Raw genomic sequence first — 22,060 nt, 5'->3', positions numbered from 1 at the left:
TTAAAGTGGAAACATAAATTCTGTCCATCATGACTCAGCCATGCAGTCTTGCGTGCAGAATACGTATTATTACTATTTTACTTTGGTCTTTCAGCTCTAAAATAATGTGGGTTTTGTTTTAGAGATTCACCCTTATTGAGTCTTGCCAGAGTATCAACCTGTTATCCTCATAGAAACGACAATTTTTAAATTTTCCATTACTTACTGCTTTTTTTAAATGAGGCCTTAAATAATCTAGTGTTGGATCTGTCACAGCTTACTTTTGATACATTAAAATTTCAACTGCTCATAACAGGATTGCAAACAGTTGAGAATGAGACCTGCCTTCCAGAGTTATCAGTAGAGAAACCAATCGTTGATTTTTCCGGAAGTATTACTTAATATACTGATTAAGGGACGATGTTACTGCATATACATACTAGAAGTAGGAGATGTTGTGCAGTGATGGCACTTTAACACTCCGAGTTTTACCTGCCACCTTAATATAAAATAAATACTGAATATTTATACACTGCTAGATGTAACTACTCATTTATAGGAAATATGAAAAATAGAAGAGCCTTTTATTTGACTCAATCTTCATGGTATTGTTTTAGTCCAGAATGTGGTAAATCATACAGACTGTAATTGACCCAGTTCCTCTAACAAGTAAATGGCATATAGTAAGAACAAGTGGATATAAAAATAGAATTTAAAATATTGGTTATAAAAAACATATTCATGATAAATACATAGGTAAATATTTAGTGAACAAGATACACTCTTAGGCTGTTGAAGGAACATTTAGTGAATTAGAATATAATTTTGAGGAATTAAGCCAGGCAAAGGAGATATGTAAAAATGTTTCTAATACATAGGGGATTGTTTGAGAGGCTCCAAAAGTCCTTCACATAGGATTTCAAAAGAAAAGAGAAGTATTGGAAAATAGTATTATTGAGACAACTGAAATTTTATAAAATTTTAGAATTAGAATTAGAATTAGATTTGTTTTAATTAGAATTGTCAGATTGGAAAGACTTAACAAGTGTTGAGGGTAAGAAAAATATTTCATGTCTAGACATACCATAATCAGAGTACATAACACCAAAGATTATGAGACAGTCTTAAAGCTACCAATAATGAAAGAGTGCCTGTTATTTCAGTGATGGTGAAGAGCTAAAAAGTTATTAGGCCATAAGAATGAATAATAGAAAAAGAGGTAACTTAGGAAAGATTTCAACAATTTTGAAAAAGTGAAAAGTGGATGTCTGTTGTTTTCTAGTGGTCTTTCATTTTATACTATGATGAAACATTTTAGAATAATATCTTCAGAGCAATTCTTACACAATACTGTGGTATGATTTATTCTGAGCAAATGGCCATTTTTTAAATGTAGTTGTCTTCCCAATATTTAATTTTTGACCTAACCTATATGTCAGATTGATAGTTAAAATGTGATATAAGGTAAAGATACTGTTCTTTAAGATGTAATGTATTCTTGACATTCAACTTTTAATCTTATGCCTAAACTTCTGTTAATAGTAAAATTTTAAGGAGTTATGCAGGGTAGCAGACAGCCATGTCACCTGCTCTATATGAGACTCAGTGATGCAGTGCCTTTCTGTGTATTTTGTCACTATTTTCACTAATAGGTAATGTAGCAAAATTGAGATGGAAAACATTTCCAACTTTTTATTATAAAGCTATTACATTTCTAGTGCATTTTAAGTAACTCTGATCATCCTGAAATAATTAAGTAAAAGATACAGATTCAACTAGCAAACAGGAAAGTTTCAGCTTTTCAGGTCTTTTAAACATTGTTGCCTCATAGAAGCCTTCTTTGACTTGTCCCTCCCATCAGTTTATGTGCTTCTTTGTTCCCTGTATTGTCCTTTACTAATGTTTAATGTTTGCTAAAGGTGATAATTATTTTAATCATCTTTCTGTAAGTTAAGGTCTTGATTCTTAAGTTCTTGTTTTCAGCCTAATAAAGGATACAGTATATCTTTTCAGTAGTTCTTCAGCTGTTCTTTTCTCTCTTGGGCTATTGTTTTTTTATTCTGTATAGTTCTGTTTTGGAAAATATAATTTTTTTAGCCAAATATTAGTGACAGAGAATTGGTTGAGACATGAATTCATTTTGTGCTAAAATTTAGATAGCAGCCTTCTTGGCACTTGTAATTGTTTCTCACTCTAGAGCTCTCGTGAGATTCTTTGTACATGAGAGATAATTTTAAGTGTTAAAATGCTCATATTAGCCAAGAGTTATTCTCCAGAATTTATATTGCAGTCGTTTTAATTTAGTCTACTTCTTACTGAGAAAGCATCTGTAAGAGTAGTACAAGAAGCATTTCACTAAAATTCACTAGAGTTAAATTTCATTTTGTTGTAAGCAGAAAATAATTTGAATTCCATCTGCCAGGAAAGTAATCCAAAATGAAAATTTAAAGTCCAGATATTAAATTAAAGGGTCACATCTCCCAAAAAGGCACACTAACTCTGAGGATCAGTAAATTAGGTAAGTTTTTCATAGAATGAACATAATCATTTTTTTTTAAGATTTTATTTATTTATTTGACAGACAGAGATCACAAGTAGGCAGAGAGAGAGAGAGGGAAGCAGGCTCCCTGCCGAGCAGAGAGCCCGATGCGGGACTCGATCCCAGGACCCTGAGATCATGACCTGAGCCGAAGGCAGCGGCTTAACCCACTGAGCCACCCAGGTGCCCGAACATAATCATTTTTTATGCTATAAAAGAGTTAACAACAAAGGATGAATTAGCACAGAATTACTATTTTTCTAGGTTTTCTTTTTCTTTTTGAGTTCAAAAGTAGTGTATCCTGAGTTCAATTTTAGTTATTCATTTCAAGGCCCATACACTAGAATTAGGAAAATTAGTTCATCTTATGATTGCCTTTATACCTTCCCCTGTTGTACTTTTTTCCCCCTATTTTAATCTTTACTTTGGAAACTCCCAGATATCTGCAGGTTAAACATTACTTTTCTAAATGGACTGAGGCTGGTGGAAATAGAGATTAAGGTGTTAAAAAGAAATTTTATATGAAAATCAAGGTTTAGAGGAATATTTCAGAACATTCTGCATTTTTATTTTATACTTCATCTATTGAAATAGAATGTTACTTCATAGAGGGCAGAAAAGCTGTATCTGGTAATAAAAGGATATGACAGAACTAACACCACAGGAGCTTGAAAGAATAATCATTGTTTGTATTTAGAGCAAAATGAAGGCAGTATAAGCATAGAGATGACCACAGATATATAGATACTGATGCACTTGAGCTCTTTGGACTAAGGAAGAACTCATTCATAGACCACACTAGAAGTTTAGTTATTGGTATGGGTCTTTAATAATAGTAGAAAGTAATAATATCTTTTGCTATGTAACAAATTATTACAAAATTTGGCAAAACAAAACACCGAATAGTTACCACCTCATAATTTCTGTGGGTTGGGAATTTAGGAACAGCCTACCTAGTTGTTTTTAGCATAAGTTATCCCATTGGATTGCAGTCAAGACTTTGGTCCAGACTACAGGCCTTTAAAAGTTTGACTAGGGTTGGAGTACTTGCTTGTAAGATGCCTTACTCACATGGCTGTTGGTAGAAGAACCCAGCTACTCACGATGTGGAGTTCTCTATAGGGCAGCTAGAATGTCCTCAGGACATGGCTTTGAGAGAGTGATTCAAGAGAGAGAACAAAGCACAAGTCACAGTCTCTTATTTGACCTAACCTCAAGAGTCAAAAATCCATCATTTCTAATGCATCATGTTTGTTAGAAACAAATTACTAAGTACACCCACATTTTTAAAAAATAAGACTTTGTCTCCATAAAAACTATTAACAAAGAGTACATGGACATATTTTAAAGCTACCACAAAGGAGTTCTACTTTTATGTATTATCTTTGATTACATAATATAATTACCTGTAGAGAATGATTAATCTCGCAGGACTGTATCAAAAGCAAAGTGGGTTGGAGTTTTAGAACCTAAACAGGAGAGAGATTACTTAGGGATTTTTAATAGTAGCAGAACGTGTTATCTGACCACATTCAGTCAAATTGTAAGTCTAGAAGGAATACTAAAAATTTTAAAGTTAACATGGGAGGGGTCAGACTAGCATCTGAAACAAAGAATATGATTCCAAAAAATACAAGTTGTATCAGAATGTTGGCAGTGCATACAGAGGATCTGTGTTCTAAGAGAAGAGCCTTTAAAAGTCTAGTAAACAATATTAAAAGTCGTTAGAAATTAGGCTTAGACATAGAGGTGATTATAAAATAAAAGATTTTGAACAGTATTTCTCTACTAAAAGCTAAGCCTTTATATTCTCTAGCCTTAGGAATTAGACACTCAATAATCTCAATTCCAGTAATGTATTTGTAATGGTAATGCCAGTGGTAATGAGTAGTATGATCAACTGTCTTTATATGCAGTTACCATAGTTAGTAGCTCTGTAGGTTTGTTGTTTTTTCTTTTTTGTTTGTTTGTTTTCATTTTTATTTTAAAGATTTTATCTATTTGCCAGAGAGTGAGTGTGCGTGCACAAGCAGGGAGAGCAGCAGACAGAGAGAGGAGCAGGCTTGCCACTAAGCAAGGAGCCCAATTCTGGGATTAATCCCAGGACTCTGGGACCTGAGCTGAAGGCAGACTTAACTGACTGAGCCACCCAGTCAGTTAATAAAAGGGAAAATATGGAAATAACTTAAATGTCTGCCAGTGAGAGAATATATAAATGGTTTATAATTTCTCTGTATGCAGATAGGAAAACTGAACATCAGTTAAAATTAATTAATTAATTAATGGCTCTGGAGCCAGTCTGTGTGAATTACAAAACATGTTTGTGAAAACAAGTTGGAGAGGATATCTACAAGACATTATTTATGTAAAGCTTTAAAATATGTATAATTGAACATAAGAAGTTCAAGCATAAAGGTACAGAAGACTGTGGTAGCCATTGAACCAAGAATAGTCCTATGCTCTTTGGGAGGGAGATATGTCAGTAAGAGGTATACAGGAAGTTTCAACTACAATATTTTATTTCTTAACTGAATAGTGGATACACATAATATATTCATTATATTGTCTTCTGTATATTCAATGTTATAATCATCTAGGAACATTCTTTCACAGTTGTAGTAAAGCAGTTTTTTCTGCTGCATTATCTGTAAATGTTTAGATTGATGACACTTAAGAGATTATGATTGTAAACACTTATGGAAGATTTAGTAGGTGCTAGGCATAGTTCTGACTATTTTACCTTTATTACGTGATTTCATCTCTGTGAGCACTAGGCCAGGTACGGTTTTATTCCATATATTATTCCGTATATTATTATTAACAAAATCTAAGAAAGGGAAGTAACTTGCCTAAAGCTACACAGCTTGTAATTAGTTGAACTAGGATTTGAACTTAGTATGTTTTGCTCCAGAGCCATTAGCCTCAATGCTGTAGAATCTCTCCATCATAAGAAGAAGGTATTGGGGCGCCTATGTGGTTCAATCAGTTTAAGCCTCTAACTCTTGGGTTAAGTTTCTTCCTTCAGCTCAGGTTATGATCTCAGGGTCCTGTGAAGGACTTCCGCATCAGGCTCCCTGCTTCTCCCTCTTCCTCTGCTGCTCCCCCTGCTGTGCTCTCTCACTCTCTCTGTCAAATAAATTTAAAAAAAAAAAAAAAAAAAAAAAAAAAAGCTTCTGACTCTTGATTTCAGCTTAGGTCATGATCTCAGGGTCATGAGATTGAGCCGTTCATCAGGCTCCATGCTCTTAAAAAAAAAATGGGGGGTATTAAAAAATGTAGGAAATCTAAAAATTGTGATTTAGTAATATGACTTTGAAGAGAAGATTCCTTACATTTTTATACTTGAGCAATGACAGGGACTTAGAAGAAACTGAGATTTTATTATTAGAAATATTAGAGGATTAAATACCAGAATGCTAGCACCTTACCTATTTTGTCCCAAAAGAGAAACTAAGAAAAGCTCCTTGATTAACATTAAAATTCTAGCTAAGTTATTGCCAGATTAACAATTTAATTGACAGATGATTGCCTTATATAAATTGGAGAATTAAGAATTACCTAAAATTTTTAAATCGTTTATGTATGGTAAATCAGAAACCTTGAAGATCTATCTACAAAAAGGAAGTTAAGATTTAACTTACCATGTTTAATACGAATTTTTAAAAGTTAAATAACCAGTTGAAAGATCAGGTAAAAATAATAAAATTGTATTTGTTCGTGTTTCACAGATTTTAGAGTAAGAAAAACCATCCAAGGAGGGTTACATTAGATGCTTACAGTGAGACGAAAAGCCATCTGGGCATGGTGCCAAAAACCTAACCTTTGGTACATTTCACAGTATAGTCACCAAGATTTTTCCCATTGTGACCAAATGTGAATTATTTAGTGTAATTGCTTTGAGGTTTTCGTTTTGTAACTATTGTATGTTTTCAAATATAGGCTTCTGTCATTTTCCCTTGTAAATATTAATTTGTGTTCTGGTCATATTTTCTCTTAATTCAGTAGATGTGTACTAACTTAAATTGACAATTAGAGAAACAAGTTTTAAGTTCTGTGTTATTCTGTGGTATGGTGGTATGCTGGTTTCCTCAGATTTAACATGTTTGTTGACTCCGTAATAGTTGGGAGGCTTTCAGAAAGCTCCAACTACCATTTCCTACTCCAGTGAAAATAAAGTAAAAGATTATATCCAGAATTGTTTTTCAGTTTGATACTGATAATTTTTATTTTATAGAAAACATCTAGGGGCATCTGGGTGGCTCAGTCGGTTAAGCGTCTGCCTTCGGCTCAGGTCATGATCCCAGCATCCTGGGATCAAGCCCTGCATCCGGCTCCCTGCTCAGCAGGGAGTCTGCTGCTCCCTGTTCTCTGCCCCTCTTCCTTGCTTGTGCTTTCTCTGTCTCAAATAAATAAGTAAAATCTTTTTTTTTTAATTTTTAATTTTTTATTTTTATCCCCAGGGGTACAGGTCTGTGAATCACCAGGTTTACACACTTCACAGCACTCACCAAAGCACATACCCTCCCCAATGTCCATAATCCCACCCCCTTCTCCCAAACCCCCTCCCCCCAGCAACCCTCAGTTTGTTTTGTGAGATTAAGAGTCACTTATGGTTTGTCTCCCTCCCAATCTCATCTTGTTTCATTGATTCTTCTCCTACCCACTTAAGCCCCCATGTTGCATCACCACTTCCTCATATCAGGGAGATCATATGATAGTTGTCTTTCTCTGCTTGACTTATTTCGCTAAGCATGATACGCTCTAGTTCCATCCATGTTGTCGCAAATGGCAAGATTTCATTTCTTTTGATGGCTGCATAGTATTCCATTGTGTATATATACCACATCTTCTTGATCCATTCATCTGTTGATGGACATCTAGGTTCTTTCCATAGTTTGGCTATTGTGGACATTGCTGCTATAAACATTTGGGTGCACGTGCCCCTTTGGATCACTACATTTGTATCTTTAGGGTAAATACCCAGTAGTGCAATTGCTGGGTCATAGGGCAGTTCTATTTTCAACATTTTGAGGAACCTCCATGCTGTTTTCCAGAGTGGCTGCACCAGCTTGCATTCCCACCAACAGTGTAGGAGGGTTCCCCTTTCTCCGCATCCTCGCCAGCATCTGTCATTTCCTGACTTGTTGATTTTAGCCATTCTGACTGGTGTGAGGTGATACCTCATTGTGGTTTTGATTTGTATTTCCCTGATGCCGAGTGATATGGAGCACTTTTTCATGTGTCTGTTGGCCATCTGGATGTTAAATAAGTAAAATCTTAAAGAAAAAAGAAAACATCTAAAAAAATTAGAAGATACTCAAAATGTAGGACTTTTGAGAGTATATTGGATATAATATTTATTACTTGCTGAAAATTAGTATGAAGTACATTCTAGTTTGGAATGTTAATCTGAGGTTTGTTTTGTTTTGTTTTGTTTTCTCCTCTAGTGATGCTATTGCTGAGATTAGAGCCATTTGTATTGAGGAAATTGGAGTATGGATGAAGATGTATAGTGATGCCTTCCTAAATGACAGTTACCTAAAATATGTTGGCTGGACTCTTCATGATAGGGTAAGTTACTCTCTTCCAGGTTTTCATAAGAGATATGCTTGTATAAGGTACTAGAATGCTAGGAATTAAGATGGCAGTGCTTGGTTTTTTAGGAGTTATAATAATAATGGAAATTTAAGATGATACACTTGAGTAACTATTCATTTGATGGCCATGACAAAACTTGAGACATTGGCCCACATGAAAACTCTGTCACTTAGTTGTAATACTGTCTTAAACCAGGTTGACAACCTGGTACATCTAAAGTTTTAAGAGAATATAGCATCCTAAGAAACTAATTACAATTACAGTTTCTAGTTTGGAATCAAAAGGAATTCTTTGTTTCTCTTAATATGTAAAAATAAAACTTTTCTTTTGAGTTTATTAAGGCCATACCACAGTAGAGTATTTTATCAGAGTTGAATAGATTTATTTGACTTTAAAATATTTGATCTAAAAATCTTTTTATTTCTATGCCTTTAGAAAAGGTTCTGATTTTAAAAGGAATCCCACATTATCAAATCCTGAATAAGTAATCCTCAAAATAACCAAGGGTAGGAGTGACAAATCATTGGAATTTTTATATTGAATGACCTGACATTCTGTTACTTGAATTGCCAGATATTCACAAATACAGAAATACTACAGTTCATTTTAAACTGTTATCATCTATTATTTGAATTGTTAGAAGTATCATAGCTATTAGAAGACAATTTTTAATGCACTTACATCGTTAGACTTTTAAGTCAATTTTGGTAGTATTCTAAGACTTATTTTGTATATATCACTGTTAACAGGCTGTAGGGCATTTACTTTTTAAATAGCCCCATGATGGGACACCTGAGTGGCTCAGTCGATTGAGTATCTGACTCTTGATTTCGGCTGCGGTCATGATCTCAGGGTTGTGAGAAGGAAACCCCTGTCAGTCTCAGTGCTAGGCAGGGACTCTGCTTGAGATTCTCTCTCTCCCCTGACCTCTGCCCCTTCTACCAGCCCACCTCACAAGCACGCCCTCTCTCCCTAAGATTAATAAACAAATCTTTCTAAAATAAATAGCAGCATGCTAAGTATTATCAAAAACATTTTGAAAACCACAAAGTTACATATATTATAATAAAACAGCCCTTGGGCATTTTACAGGCCATTTTTGCTGTAAGAGTTCAGAGTATAGGGAGATCATCACAAGTTGGCTGTTTAGCTTCACAATTATTTTTTATTTTTTCAGTGTTCCAAGATTCATTGTTTATGCACCACACCCAGTGCTCAATGCAATATGTGTCCTCCTTGATACACACCACCAGGATAACCCATTACCCCAGCCCCCGCCTTCAAAAACCCTCAGATTATTTTTTAGAGTCCATAGTCTCGTGCTTCATCTCCCCCTCTGATTTACCCCAATTCACTTTTCCTTTCCTTCTCCTAATGTCGTCCATGTTATTCCTTGGGCTCCACAAGTAAGTGAAACCATATCATAATGTACTTTCTTTTCTTATTTTACTCAGCATAATCTCCTCCAGTCCCATCCATGTTGACACAAAAGTTGGGTATTCATCCTCTGATGGAGGTGTAATATTCCATTGTGTATGTGGACCAGATCTTCTTTATCCATTCCTCTGTTGAAGGGCATCTTGGCTCTTTCTACAGTTTGGCAATTGTGGCCGTTGCTGCTATGAACATTGGGGTACAAATGGCTGTTCTTTTCACTATATCTGTATCTTTGGGTTAAATACCCAGTAATGCAATTGCAGGGTCATAGGGAAGCTCTATTTTTAATTTCTTAAGGAATCTCCACACTGTTCTCCAAAGTGGCTGCACCAACTTGCATTCCCACCAACAGTGTAAGAGGGTTCCCATTTCTCCACACCTTCTCCAACACTTGTTGTTTCCTGTCCTGATAATTTTGGCCATTCTAACTGGTGTAAGGTGGTATCCCAGTGAGGTTTTGATTTGAATTTCCCTGATGGCTAATGATGATGAACATTTTTTCATGTGTCTGTTAGCCATTTGTTTGTCTTCTTTTGAGAAGTGTCTGTTCATGTCTTCTGCCCATTTTTTGACATGATTATCTGTTTTGGGGGGGTTAAGTTTGTGAAGTTCTTTATATAGATTTTGGATATCAACCCTTTATCTGTAGTGTCATTTGCATATATCTTCTCCCATTCCCTGGGTTGCCTCTTTGACTGTTTCCTTTGCTGTGCAGAAACTTTTGATCTTGATGAAGTCCCAAAAGTTCATTTTCACTTCTGTTTCCTTTGCCTTTGGAGACATGTCTTAAAAGAAGTTGCTATGTCTGATGTCAAAAATTACTGGCTATGTTCTCCTCTAGGATTTTGATAGATTCCTGCCTCACATTGAGGTCCTTTATCCATTTCGAGTTTATCTTTATGAATTTTTTTTAACAAATTGACTCTGCTGACCGACTGTTCTTCTATACATTGCTGTCCAATTTTCCCAGCACCATTTATTGAAGAGACCGTCTTTTTTCAACACTGGGTAGTTTTTCCTGCTTTGTCAAAGATTATTTGACCATAGAGTTGAGGGTCCATATCTGGACTCTGTTCTGTTCCACTGGTCTATGTGTGTGTTTCTGTGCCAGTACCATGCTCTCTTGGTTATCATACCTTTGTAATAAAGCTTGAAATCAGGCAATGTGATGCCCCCAGTTTTGTTTTTCTTTTTCAACATTTCCTTAGTGATTTGAGGTCTTTTCTGGTTCCATACAAATTTTAGGATTGTTTGTTCCAGCATTTTGAAAAATGCCGGTGGAATTTTGATCAGGATGGCATTGAAAGTATAGATTGCTCTAGCCAGTATAGACATTTTAACAACGTTTATTCTTCCAATCCATGAGCATGGACTGCTTTTCCATCTTTTTCTGTCTTCTTCAATTTCTTTCATGAGTGTTCTGTAGTTTTTTGAGTACAGATCCTTTACCTCTTTGGTTAGGATTATTCCCAGGTATCTTATGGTTCTTGATGGTATAGTAAATGGAATCGATTCTCTAATTTCCCTTCCTATATTTTCATTGTTAGTGTATAAGAAAGCAACTGATTTCTGTGCATTGGTTTTGTATCCTGCCACATTACTCAATTGCTGTATGAGTTCTAGTAGTTTGGGGTGGAGTCTTTTGGGTTTTCCATTTTAAGTATCACGTCATCTGTGAAGAGAGAGGGTTTGAGTTCTTCTTTGCCAATTGGAATTGCTGTTGCTAGGACTTCTAGTACTATATTGAACAACAGTGGTGAGAGTGGGCATCCTTGTCTTGTTCCTGATCTCAGTGGGAAAGCTCTCAGCTTTTCCCCATTGAGAATGATACTCACTGTGGGTTTTTCATAAATAGATTTATGAAGTTGAGGAATATTCCCTCTATCCATGTGCTTTGAAGAGTTTTAATCAGGAACAGATGCTCTATCTTGTCAAATGCTTTTTCTGAATCAGTTGAGAGGACTATGTGGTCTTCTCTCTTCTCTTATTGATTTGTTCTGTCACACTGATTGGTTTCTGAATGTTGAACCACCCTTGCATCCCCCAGATAAATCCCACCTGGTAATGGGGGATAATCTTTTTAATGTACTGTTGGATCCTGTTAGCTAGGATCTTGTTGAGAATCTTGGCATCCATATTCATCAGGTTAGGGATCAGGGTAATACTGGCTTCATAAAAAGAGTCTGCGCAAGTTTTCCTTCTGTTTCTATTTTTTGAAACCGCTTCAGAATAGATATTATTTCTTCTTTGAATGTTTGGTAGAATTCCCTAGGGAATCCATCAGGTCTTGAGGTCTTATTTTTTGGGAGGTTTTTGATCACTGCTTCAATCCTATTACTAGATAGTCTACTCATGTTGTCAGTTTCTTCCTGTTTCAGTCTTGGAAGTTTACATGTTTCCAGGAATGCATTAATTTCTTCTCAGTTGCTTAGCATATTGGCTTATAGTTGTTCATAATAATTTCTGATGATTGTTTCTATTTCCTTGGTATCAGTCGTGATCCCTCCCCTTTCATTCATGATTTTATTAATTTGGGTCCTCTCTCTTTTGTATTAGTTTGGCCAGTGGTTTATTGATCTTATGAATTCTTTTAAAGAACCAGCTTCTGGTTTCATTTATGTATTCTACTGTAGCTCTAGTTTCTAATTCATTGATCTCTGCCCTAATTTTAATTATTCCCTTCTTGTGCATGGGGTTGGCTTAATCTGTTGTTGATTTCCCAGTTCCTTAAGGTGTAAGGAGATTTGGTGTATTCAGGATTTTTCAGTTTTTTTGCGTTACGCTTGGATGACTATCTGTTTTCCCCTTAGGATCGCTTTTGCTGTATCCCATAGGTTTTGGACCGAAGTGTCTTCATTTTCATTCGTTTCCATGAATTAAGTTCTTCTCGATTTCCTGGTTGATCCAAACATTCTTGAGCAGAATGATCTTTAGCTTCCAAGTGTTTGAATTCCTTCCAAACTTTCTTGCGATTGAGTTCCAGTTTCAAAGCATTGTGGTCTGAGAATATGCTGAGAATAGTCTCGGTCTTTTGTTATCGGTTGAACCCTGATTTGTGACCCAGTATGTGGTCTATTCTGGAGAAAGTTCCATGTGCAGTTGAGAAGAATGAGTATTCTGTTGTCTGGTCCAATGTATCATTCAAAGCTCTGGTTTCTTTGTTGATTTTCTGCTTAGAAGATCTGTCTGTTGCTGAGAGTAGCATGTTAAGATCCCCTACAATTAACGTATTCATATCAGTATGACTCTTTATTTTGATTAACAGGTGGCTTGTGTAGTTGGCTGCTCCCATATTGGGAGCATAAATATTTACAATTGTTAGATCTTCATGGTGGATAGACCCTTTAAGAATGATGTAGTGTCCTTCTGTATCTCTGACTTAAGTGTTTAGCTTAAAATCTAATTTATCTGGTATGAGAATCACCACTCCATCTTTCTTTTGAGGCCCGTTGGCCTGAAAGATGGTTCTTCATCCCTTCACTTTCAGTCTGGGTATATCTTTAGGTTCAAAATGTGTCTCTTGTAGACAGCATATGAATGGGTCCTGTTGTTTTATCCATTCTGCAGCCCTGTGCTGTTTATGGGAGCATTTAGGCCATTCACATTGAGAGTGATTATTTAAAGATAAGTCTTTATGGATATCATGTTGCCTGTGAAGTCCTTGTTTCTATAGATTGTCTATGTAGATTTCTATTCTGTGTCATTCTTGGATTCTTTTTACTTCTTACTTATTTTTAATTAATGATTAAAAGGGGCTCTTAATCCCATACTTAATTTGGAGGAATACTCAGTAGGTACATAGTGAATTTTTTCCTGAATATTTATCTTCCCTAGCATTTCAAAATTCTTTTCTCTACACTAATAAACCCCAAACATAATCCTAGGTTTTCTTTTTCTAATCCTCATGTGGAATTCAGGACTTGCACAGCTAAGCCTCATCTCAGGTTTATACAATTAAATTTTATACATTTTGAGAGAAAGAATTACACAGCATGTCCTTACAGGTGTACACACATGGCTAAATCAACAAGACAAACTTTTTAATAGGAATACATCTAAAGTTCTGCATTTTATTCCCCAGCACTACCCTACCCACTGCTTCCTCTGAGAAAAACACATTTATTTTTTTTTGGTGGCTTACCAAGAAAGAAACCAACATTATTTTAAGATAAATCATTAAACTCTGTAAAAGGTTTCTGTCTAGATAAAGGAAGAAGGAGGGAGGTTTTATTTATTATTGATAAAATGATATAAGGATACTGATTACAGTAATATGTTTTTATAAACCTCTTTTACAATCTCCCATTACTTAATTTAGAAAAGCTATAAGTATTAATCCCTTCTCAGCTTTTCTTTTTGTCATTCTAATATCACTGTAATCTTATACTATTTTTTCCCCCTGAGGAGTGTAGTCATTTGCTTTTTCTTTTTTTAATCATCAGTTTGAAACTGCTTATTCTATAGACCATCGCCTGTGCCTTCAGACTGTCCTGTGTTTTCAAATGAGCTGATAAAATTCCTATCTTTTTTCTAAAGTTTACATTGCAATTGTAAATTGCATTTTTTCAGTTTTATGGAGATATAATTGACATAACATTATAGTAGTTTAAGGTGTACAGCAAGGATTTGATACTCATGTGTCTTGGTTTTAGAATATCAGTCTACCCTTCTCAGTAAGACATTTTTTGATACTGCCAGTTTATTTAAATTTTTATATGTTTTAGTCAGTAGAAAGATAGCAACTTCTAACAACTAAAGGAGTTATTTTTTAGAAATTCAGTTTGTCTTTCTGTTGACCAAATCTTATTTCTAAATTCTCTACCCATTGGTTTTTGGTTCTTTCATTGTTGGTGTCACAGAATAGGTCTAATTTAAACACAACTATAGTAATCTCTGTGTTCTAGACTAAATATCTTAGTTTTTTTTATTATTTATACTCATGACACTAGATTACCTTTCTCTTTCCTTTATAGTTTGCTGCTATTGCTCTGTATTGCTTTCACTTTTCACTTGGCTTAGGTGTATAGTTCTACTTTTTAAAATTTTCATTTATTTGTGAGGGGGCAGAGGAAGAAAGAGACTCTAAAGCAGGCTCCACACCCAGCATGGAGCCCGACACAGGGCTCAGTCTTAGAGCCCTGAGATCATGACCTGAGGCGAAATCACGAGTTGGACACTTAATGGACTGAGCCACCCAGGCATCCCCAGTCCTTCTACTTTCTTATATTTGCTTGATTCCTCATATCAAAATCTCTTAGAGCTTGGGTGGGGTCTATTTTCTGTTAGTCCACCCCATTTCATCTTCTATGTTGACTTATCCCATATCCTGTTTCTTTCTAGTTTCCCCAAAAGCTTTTTAGCTCTGTATTTGCCAAGCAAATGATACCTGATGCCTATCATCAGAGGTAGAAGTTCTAACATTTGTGCCCACTCAATCTTGATATCAGTTTCACCGAGGAAAACACAACACAGTCAAGCACTGGATAACACAGTACTCATATACGAGGGGGCAGAGCAAGACTGGTTTCACTAGTGGGCATTGGTCCCCCAGGGACAGCAGTCAACACAGGACACTTTCCCTGCATGCACCTCTCTTATGCTACAGAGCTAAGGACCTTGTCCCCTCCCCTCAGGAGACAGATTTAGTAGTGATTTTGGTCAGGTGCCATATGACTTAAAATATGTGAGCAGGACAAGAGAACCCACACTGAGTCTGAAATAGGAAACATATTCCCACACAAGGTTGTTACCCTAGCCATGATTGCAAAGGCTCATTTCTTGATATTGAAATGTCCCAGTCCCATAGCCCATTCTTAGCAGCCAGGTAGAAGTCAAAAAGACTGTATATAGAGGACTGCCTTTCCCAACAGTCCATACCTCACCCCTGCTTGGCCCCTGAAGTGGCAGATAAAGCATATCAAATCCTGTAGGACCATTGCCCACCCCAAACTTGGAGCAAGAATTGGGTCCAGTAGGGTCCTTGAACAACCTATATGGATGTGGATTTCTCATAAAGCTTCCCTGTCATTCAGATGGCACTTCACCAGGATGATTAAGAGAGCCAGACCCAGGAGGATGTTTAGGCTTCTTTTGAGAATTATCTTCAAGTAGGAACCTCAGATGTCTGGAATAAGCCAACTAAAAAGGTTAAAAACTGAGTCTGAGGGGATTGTGAATGTACTGCTAATAACCATCCCACCTGTGTGTGGATATTTACCAGCTCATATTTTAACTTACCTGAATTGTTGACATATACACAGCAGAAAGTGCTGGCAGTCACACAAACACCACCCTCTTCTGCTCCCATATGATTGAGGGCTGTCTATCACCATGTAGGCTGGTGAGTTCACTGAGTCTTGTTGATCTTGTATGGCTTAGACAGTAGCATTAACTACTTCTACCATGGTTAAGGACATAATACCATTTTTTCTAGGGTCCATACACCTATACCCATATTTGAATTTGGATAATTGAATGAAACCAGTGGTTAATTTGTCTTCCTGGGAGAGAACTGTGTACCACTCTGTAGTGTGTTGGCAAAGTGGATCCTTTCCACCCCTCTGTGCAGTTCTTGACATGGATGATGTGGCAATAAAATCTTTCCCTTGGAGGCATACATTTTGTTGTCCATTAGAGTCCACAGAGAAACATATAACCCAGAGGGATGCAGGTGACATCTGCCAGGGATTTGTTCTCATAATACTAGTTCTCATAATACTAGTTCAGTGATATACAGTCCCAGCCTGCTTTTGCTTTGTGATTGCAGAGAGAGAAAAGTTACGTATTGGACTTCCAATTCCAGAATGTCAGTATAGATCAGTAATAACCATTCTGGCACAGGGGTCTTTTTCTGTCACATCATAGATAATATTAAAGCAAGGGACTCGAGTATGCCTGCATCTGGATCTGTATTGAAGGACTCACCTGGTGATCTGACCCATTGATGGCTTGAGGAACATCTGAGTTCTTGTGTATTGACCATGTCCATTACAGTGGGAGTGTAGGATAAGAGGAACTTTATTCAGAATGACAAATCCAGCTTTGGTTAAGTTTGCCTTCATTCACTATGGATGTACTGATTTTTATCAAAGTTATACCAGGCATTCTGTAGAAGAAGATACTGTAGAAATGAGAAGAAAGAATATTATTCCTACCTGTCTTTCACTACATGAGCCTTCTGAGGCCTGAAAGGTCCTAGTCTGCTATTTGGGGTGTTAGTTGCCTGGGTATTACAACCCATGCTATCTGTCCCAATCCTAATGGTACTTACTGCCTTATTGAGCACCCAGTGTATTGCTTGACCCAGACTTGTTCTCCTCAGTTGGCCAATCCCAAAAGGGAGGCCATGTGCTGCATAATCTTGACTTGTCCAGTAATGTCACCCACCTGATTTGAAGGGTCAAATGTTCCCAACACTACTAGAAGGACCCTAGCACCATGATACTTCTTAGTTTTGTCTCCCACACTTGTGGTTTCCCATAGAAGGGAGGTGCCAAGGGAGGAAGCATCACATCCAGATTAGAATCAGGAGGCCATGTCTGGTGTGCTATGACAGCAGAACTGTAAACTACCCCCAAAGACATACATTCCCAAATGACAAAAGGAAAGATTTGGTATACTGAAATTGGGATTTTGTAGGCACAGTCTAAACACATATCTACCTACTCCACCCTCACCCCATCCAAGTTCAGTATTTCCAGTATGCATTGTAGGGCCGTGTTTCCCTTGCACTACAGTGCATTATTTAGTAGCCATACAGCCATACAGTCAGATGAGGGTACCAACCCACTAGTAGGCTGTCTTGGTATTCTTTCTTTAGTTGGTGTGTAAATCAATCATTTATTCATTTAGTGGCTTTATTGGCATGCTGGTGATAGTGTGCATTGGAAAGTACATTTCCATGGGATTATGCCCGTTTGTGGTCTCAATTGGGTAATGAAGGATATTCCTTGGTCAGAGTGAAATCTTACAGGGTGTCCAAAAATATGACATAAGTTTTATTCAAGGACAGCTGTGAGAATTTCAGCCAGCATTCAAATGTCAGATTGGAATAGTAATACTGTAGCCTGAGAATGGCCATGAGGCATCATCTGTGTGCATGGCTGTGGTCTGGGGGTACATTGTGATCAATCTCCCAGACCGAGGTTGGTCCCAGTCCTTGATTAATATGTTCCAGTTCTCCTCCTAGATGATATGAATATATTGAGAAGAATCACAAGATTGCACTGCATCATTAGTCTTGGTGTCTTCCAGGGTCATCTGTTGGGCTTTATCACATTTTTTGGGTGTAGGGGGAGCTTTATCACATTTTTTGTATCAGAAAAGACTCCCATGTCTAGTTCACAAATGTACCCACTGGGAGATTGTTGCAGCCTGCTTGGCACAAGCTGGATTGCCACAAGAGTGCTATTTATGTTTTTATTTTAAAAGGTCTTTTCCCATGAGTATCCACATGAGTGACATACATGTTTTCATCCCAGACAGCAAGCTGCTGCCTTAGTTATTTTCCACACACAGGACATCCCTTAATAGTCCAGGCCTTTAGTTGCCATTCTCCTGACCATTGGTAACAGCCCATGAGTTGGTGAAAATGGAACAGGGAATGGTGGTAGGGGTGACCTGCATGGCCATCACCATAGCACAGTTCTTGGCCCGTTGGGTAGAATGTCCATATCTTGTCTCAGTCAAAAGATGTCCATCCATTGGCCAAATGGCATCTGCAACTCTGCAGACCCTATCTGCTTTAGTTTCATAGAGTGGTCAGTAAACCATGGTTTATTGCGCATTTTTTAATCTTGTGCCCCAGGTAGCCTTAGGAGGGGCCAAAGCATTCTCTGTGAGTTGTTTATGCCTTTCTGATAAGCTGGCTATTTGCTTTTGGAGCCTGCTAGTCCTTTGGGATGTTAGCCAGGCCTGATCTTGGAAGTACCATTTCCATTTTTATGGTTGAACTTTGTTGAGCCTTTTTAATTTTATTGGTAGGCTTAGTCATCACCCAAGTGAAAATGGGTAGTTCAGGTTGCAGTGTCATATGTGGCATTCTAGATGTACCATGCCCCATCTTTATTGGTGCCCAAGAGCAGGCAAAGAAATGTCATTCAAAAGAGGTATATTGCGGGGCTCCTGGGTAACTCAGTCGATTAAGCATCTGACTCTTGGTTTCAGCTCAGGTCTCCACCTCATGGGTTGTGGGATCAAGCCCCACGTTGGGCTCTGGGCTCTGTGCTCAGTGGGGAGTCTGCTTGGAGATTCTCTCCCTCTGCTCCCCCCAAATAAATAAATCTTTGCAGGGGGTGGTAGCTTCTAGAGGTTTCAGATTCAGAGTCCATGAGGACAGTACAACCCAGTGACAATTTCCTGCTGCCACACACCAATCAGTATGAAGAGGGGTTGTGGAAACCTGCAGTTCCATCAGACTAACAAGTTTCAAAGGTTCCAAAAGCTGTGCCTGGCCCATGGCTTGTTGAACAGCCTCTAAGGCCTGCTGCTGCAAGACTTCATTTAAAATTGACTACTCTGCGGGTCATCTCAATGAAGGGAGCCAAGAAAGCACCCTGATGGGACACATGCTATTTAAACTACCCAAAGAGGGGGTGCCTGGGTGGCTCAGTGGGTTAAAGCCTCTGCCTTCGGCTCAGGTCATGATCTCAGGGTCCTGGGATCGAGCCCCGCATCGGGCTCTCTGCTCATTGGGGAGCCTGCTTCCTCCTTTCTCTCTGCCTGCCTCTCTGCCTACATGTGATCTCTGTCTGTCAAATAAATAAATAAAATCTTTAAAAAAAAAAAAAAAACTACCCAAAGAGGCCCTCTAGCAGTTGGGCTTCCTTTTTATTAGTGGGTGCTGCTAGGGCCTGTATTATTTCATTGTTTCTGGGATACTTTGGTTTCCTACTCAAGTGTCCCCTAGCAATTGGACCTGCTTTGCCAGGCTCAAGACTTTGTCTAGTTTTATATTCAAATTGGCACTAATCATTCTATCAGTGACCAAGTACAGCACTATAGCCATATATTTTTCATCAACCCATTCAATAATGGCATATTGCAGACTGTTTTGTATGAATGCAAATTGGTCCTAATCCTCCTCCTGCAAAGGAACCAAGTAAAAGTCATTAGCCAGAGCAGAAACAGTGTACAAGTTTTCCATATGGATTGCCACCATGAAGTAATGTGATAATGTCAGGGTCCCAAGCAGGAACGTCCATGTTTAACCTGTGATAATCTGTCAGCCTCTGAGGTCCAGAGGCCTTCTTGACTGGCCAGACTGGGCTATTAAATTTTAACAGGGTGGTTAATAGCACCTCTACTTATCTTAAGTGTTGAATTAACAGAATAATGTCCTTTTCAGTATTTTTGTTGAACAGTGTGCCATGCTTTAGGCATGGTGTTGGTAAGGAATATACCTTGTCCATAATGCTTGAGTCTGCCCTTATTGTGGTGCCCACCCCTTGAGGTGGTGATGGTGTTCAGTAGCACACACAGCCAAAATGTTAATACCTATTTATGTACTCATTGGTGGGAACCACAATCATTAGCATCCAAAATGGTCCAAAGAACCCCATCTAGAAGCCCATGTGGACTTACCTATCATAAGTAACTATATCCTCCTCAAAACTACCCAAAGCTGTTGTTTTAATTATTGTCATTGGGGCACTATTAGCCAAGGGACCCAAAATAATTAGTAAAAATCATTAAAAAATTAGTTATTGAGGAGCAGGTATGTGTTAGGCACTATGTTAAGTAGTATTCACATTTCAGTCGGATTTTGTGTAATGGAAAAACAACAAAGCTTTTAGATGGTATAATAGAAATAACTTGCAGAATATAGTTGAGCCCCAGAATAGAGCAGTTACCTAAAAGGCAACTGGAGTTTTCATATCAGTTATTACACAGTTTTCTGAAGTACTGTCATGGGTACCATCTTATTTGTTAAGTTCCTGTAGTGTAGGCAGGGCATGTTACAGATAAAGAAGAGGAAGAGAGGTAGTTGACCAGGAGGCATCACTGGACAAAGTAGAGATAAAATTCAGTTAATGTCTCTTCTCTACTTATAATTGGGTGTATGAACTTAGGTAGATGGACTTATTTCATCTTTGATGGCCTTATTTTCAAATCTGTAATTAGAGAGAAGTGAGGAAACTGTTTACATGCTATCTTAGATCTAGGGTTGTGATTTTATGTTGGGACAGCTGTCCTTAGTCTTTTGCTGACCCATTGTTGATTTTTTGTAAGTATATGTATCACATAATACTTTTGTTGGCTTCCCCCCTATTTTGCCTCCTGGAATACCATGTCCTGTGAGCCATTTCCATAGATCTCTGTGGACTGCCCTCTGACTTTGCTGTCCATTAAAGTTATTATGCCTCCCCACCCCCAGTCAGCATCTACTAGTTATGAGAATTCTACCTTGTCTATGCTACTCTGTGCTCATATCTCCATTGCTATCAGAAGCTAAATTTAAAAAAAAAAAAAAAAGATAAGTTTTTTGAGTGTCTTCTGTCAGCCTTAAACTATAGAACACACTTACTGTGAATCTTCTCAGGAAGGACTATGCCTGTATCACTAGTAGTTTCCTTTAAACAGAGTATTCTCAGAGCCCTTGTGAGGAACATATTCAACTGGTAGGTCTTCTGAGTTTAATAATAGATCCTTTCTGGCATGCTTTCCTGTGTCTTTAAATTCCTTCCTTCACAGTCTGCCACAATGATTTTTGTTATCTCTGTGTTATTTAATATGCATCATTGCTTCTTCTAGAGCTACCCAGTAAGACGTTAGGCCATTCCAAAGGCCCTTATAGAGCCTTACGTCCTATTTCAAAGGAGAGTGCCCTGTATCCAAGAACTGTCCTATATCTTATTTTCTCTAACCACACCTTCAGCAACCACCAGCATATTTTCCTGGTTCTTGCTGTCCTATTCCTGCAGCACTCTGTAGCATATATTTAATTACTAATTTTATATTAAAAGGTTATCTTAAAGGTTATCCTGCCCTGAAACAAGGAGGTTAGGCTATTTTATCCTCTATCATTCTCCACTGACTATGAGCCTCATCCTGGAGGGAGGGAAAGGGTGTAGACAGGGCAGTGTGGAGCATAACCTCCCAGGAATCTCTGCCAGGTGATTCTTTTCAACCCTGAGCAGATCTCCAGAGAAAAGTGCGGATATGAACCATTAGCAAGTCAACACAGGAGTAAGCGGGAGGATTAGCCTCGTTTAATAGAATATGGGAATCCAGTTTGGTTATTAAGAGCATCTACTACAAGTATCCCAGGTACCTCCTATGTCCTAGTGACTTTACCAACAAACATCATCTCATTCAGTAGTGCACTAGAGAACACTTGATCAGGTTGCAAGAGAGTTATTATGCACATCCCTTTGCAAATACGAGTTCAGTAACATTTCATTGGTAGCTGGAAATTGGGGATGGAGTGTTTACATCACAGAAATATGCAAATGAAACAATTTAGGGCCCCACCCCTCAGAACTTACTGTTAAACTTTGACCAGCAGGG

General features: G+C 37.7%; 1 protein-coding gene across 2 annotated transcripts in view; it reads left to right on the top strand.

Moving 5' to 3' along the window:
* The window catches only part of STAG1 (stromal antigen 1), a 434,712-nt gene that overhangs the window by 295,265 nt on the left and 117,387 nt on the right, over positions 1–22,060 (top strand). For both annotated transcript variants that reach the window (XM_032333876.1, XM_032333865.1), the window contains one exon: positions 7,966–8,089. In XM_032333876.1, coding sequence (XP_032189767.1) covers positions 7,966–8,089 — 124 coding nt within the window. The remainder of the gene's footprint in view (positions 1–7,965; positions 8,090–22,060) is intronic.

This window comes from Mustela erminea, chromosome 1 (genome assembly GCF_009829155.1).
Source record: "Mustela erminea isolate mMusErm1 chromosome 1, mMusErm1.Pri, whole genome shotgun sequence".
In the NCBI taxonomy this organism is placed as follows: domain Eukaryota; kingdom Metazoa; phylum Chordata; class Mammalia; order Carnivora; family Mustelidae; genus Mustela; species Mustela erminea.
Note: the sequence above shows the minus strand (reverse complement) of the source record. Positions and strands in the feature narration are given on the sequence as shown.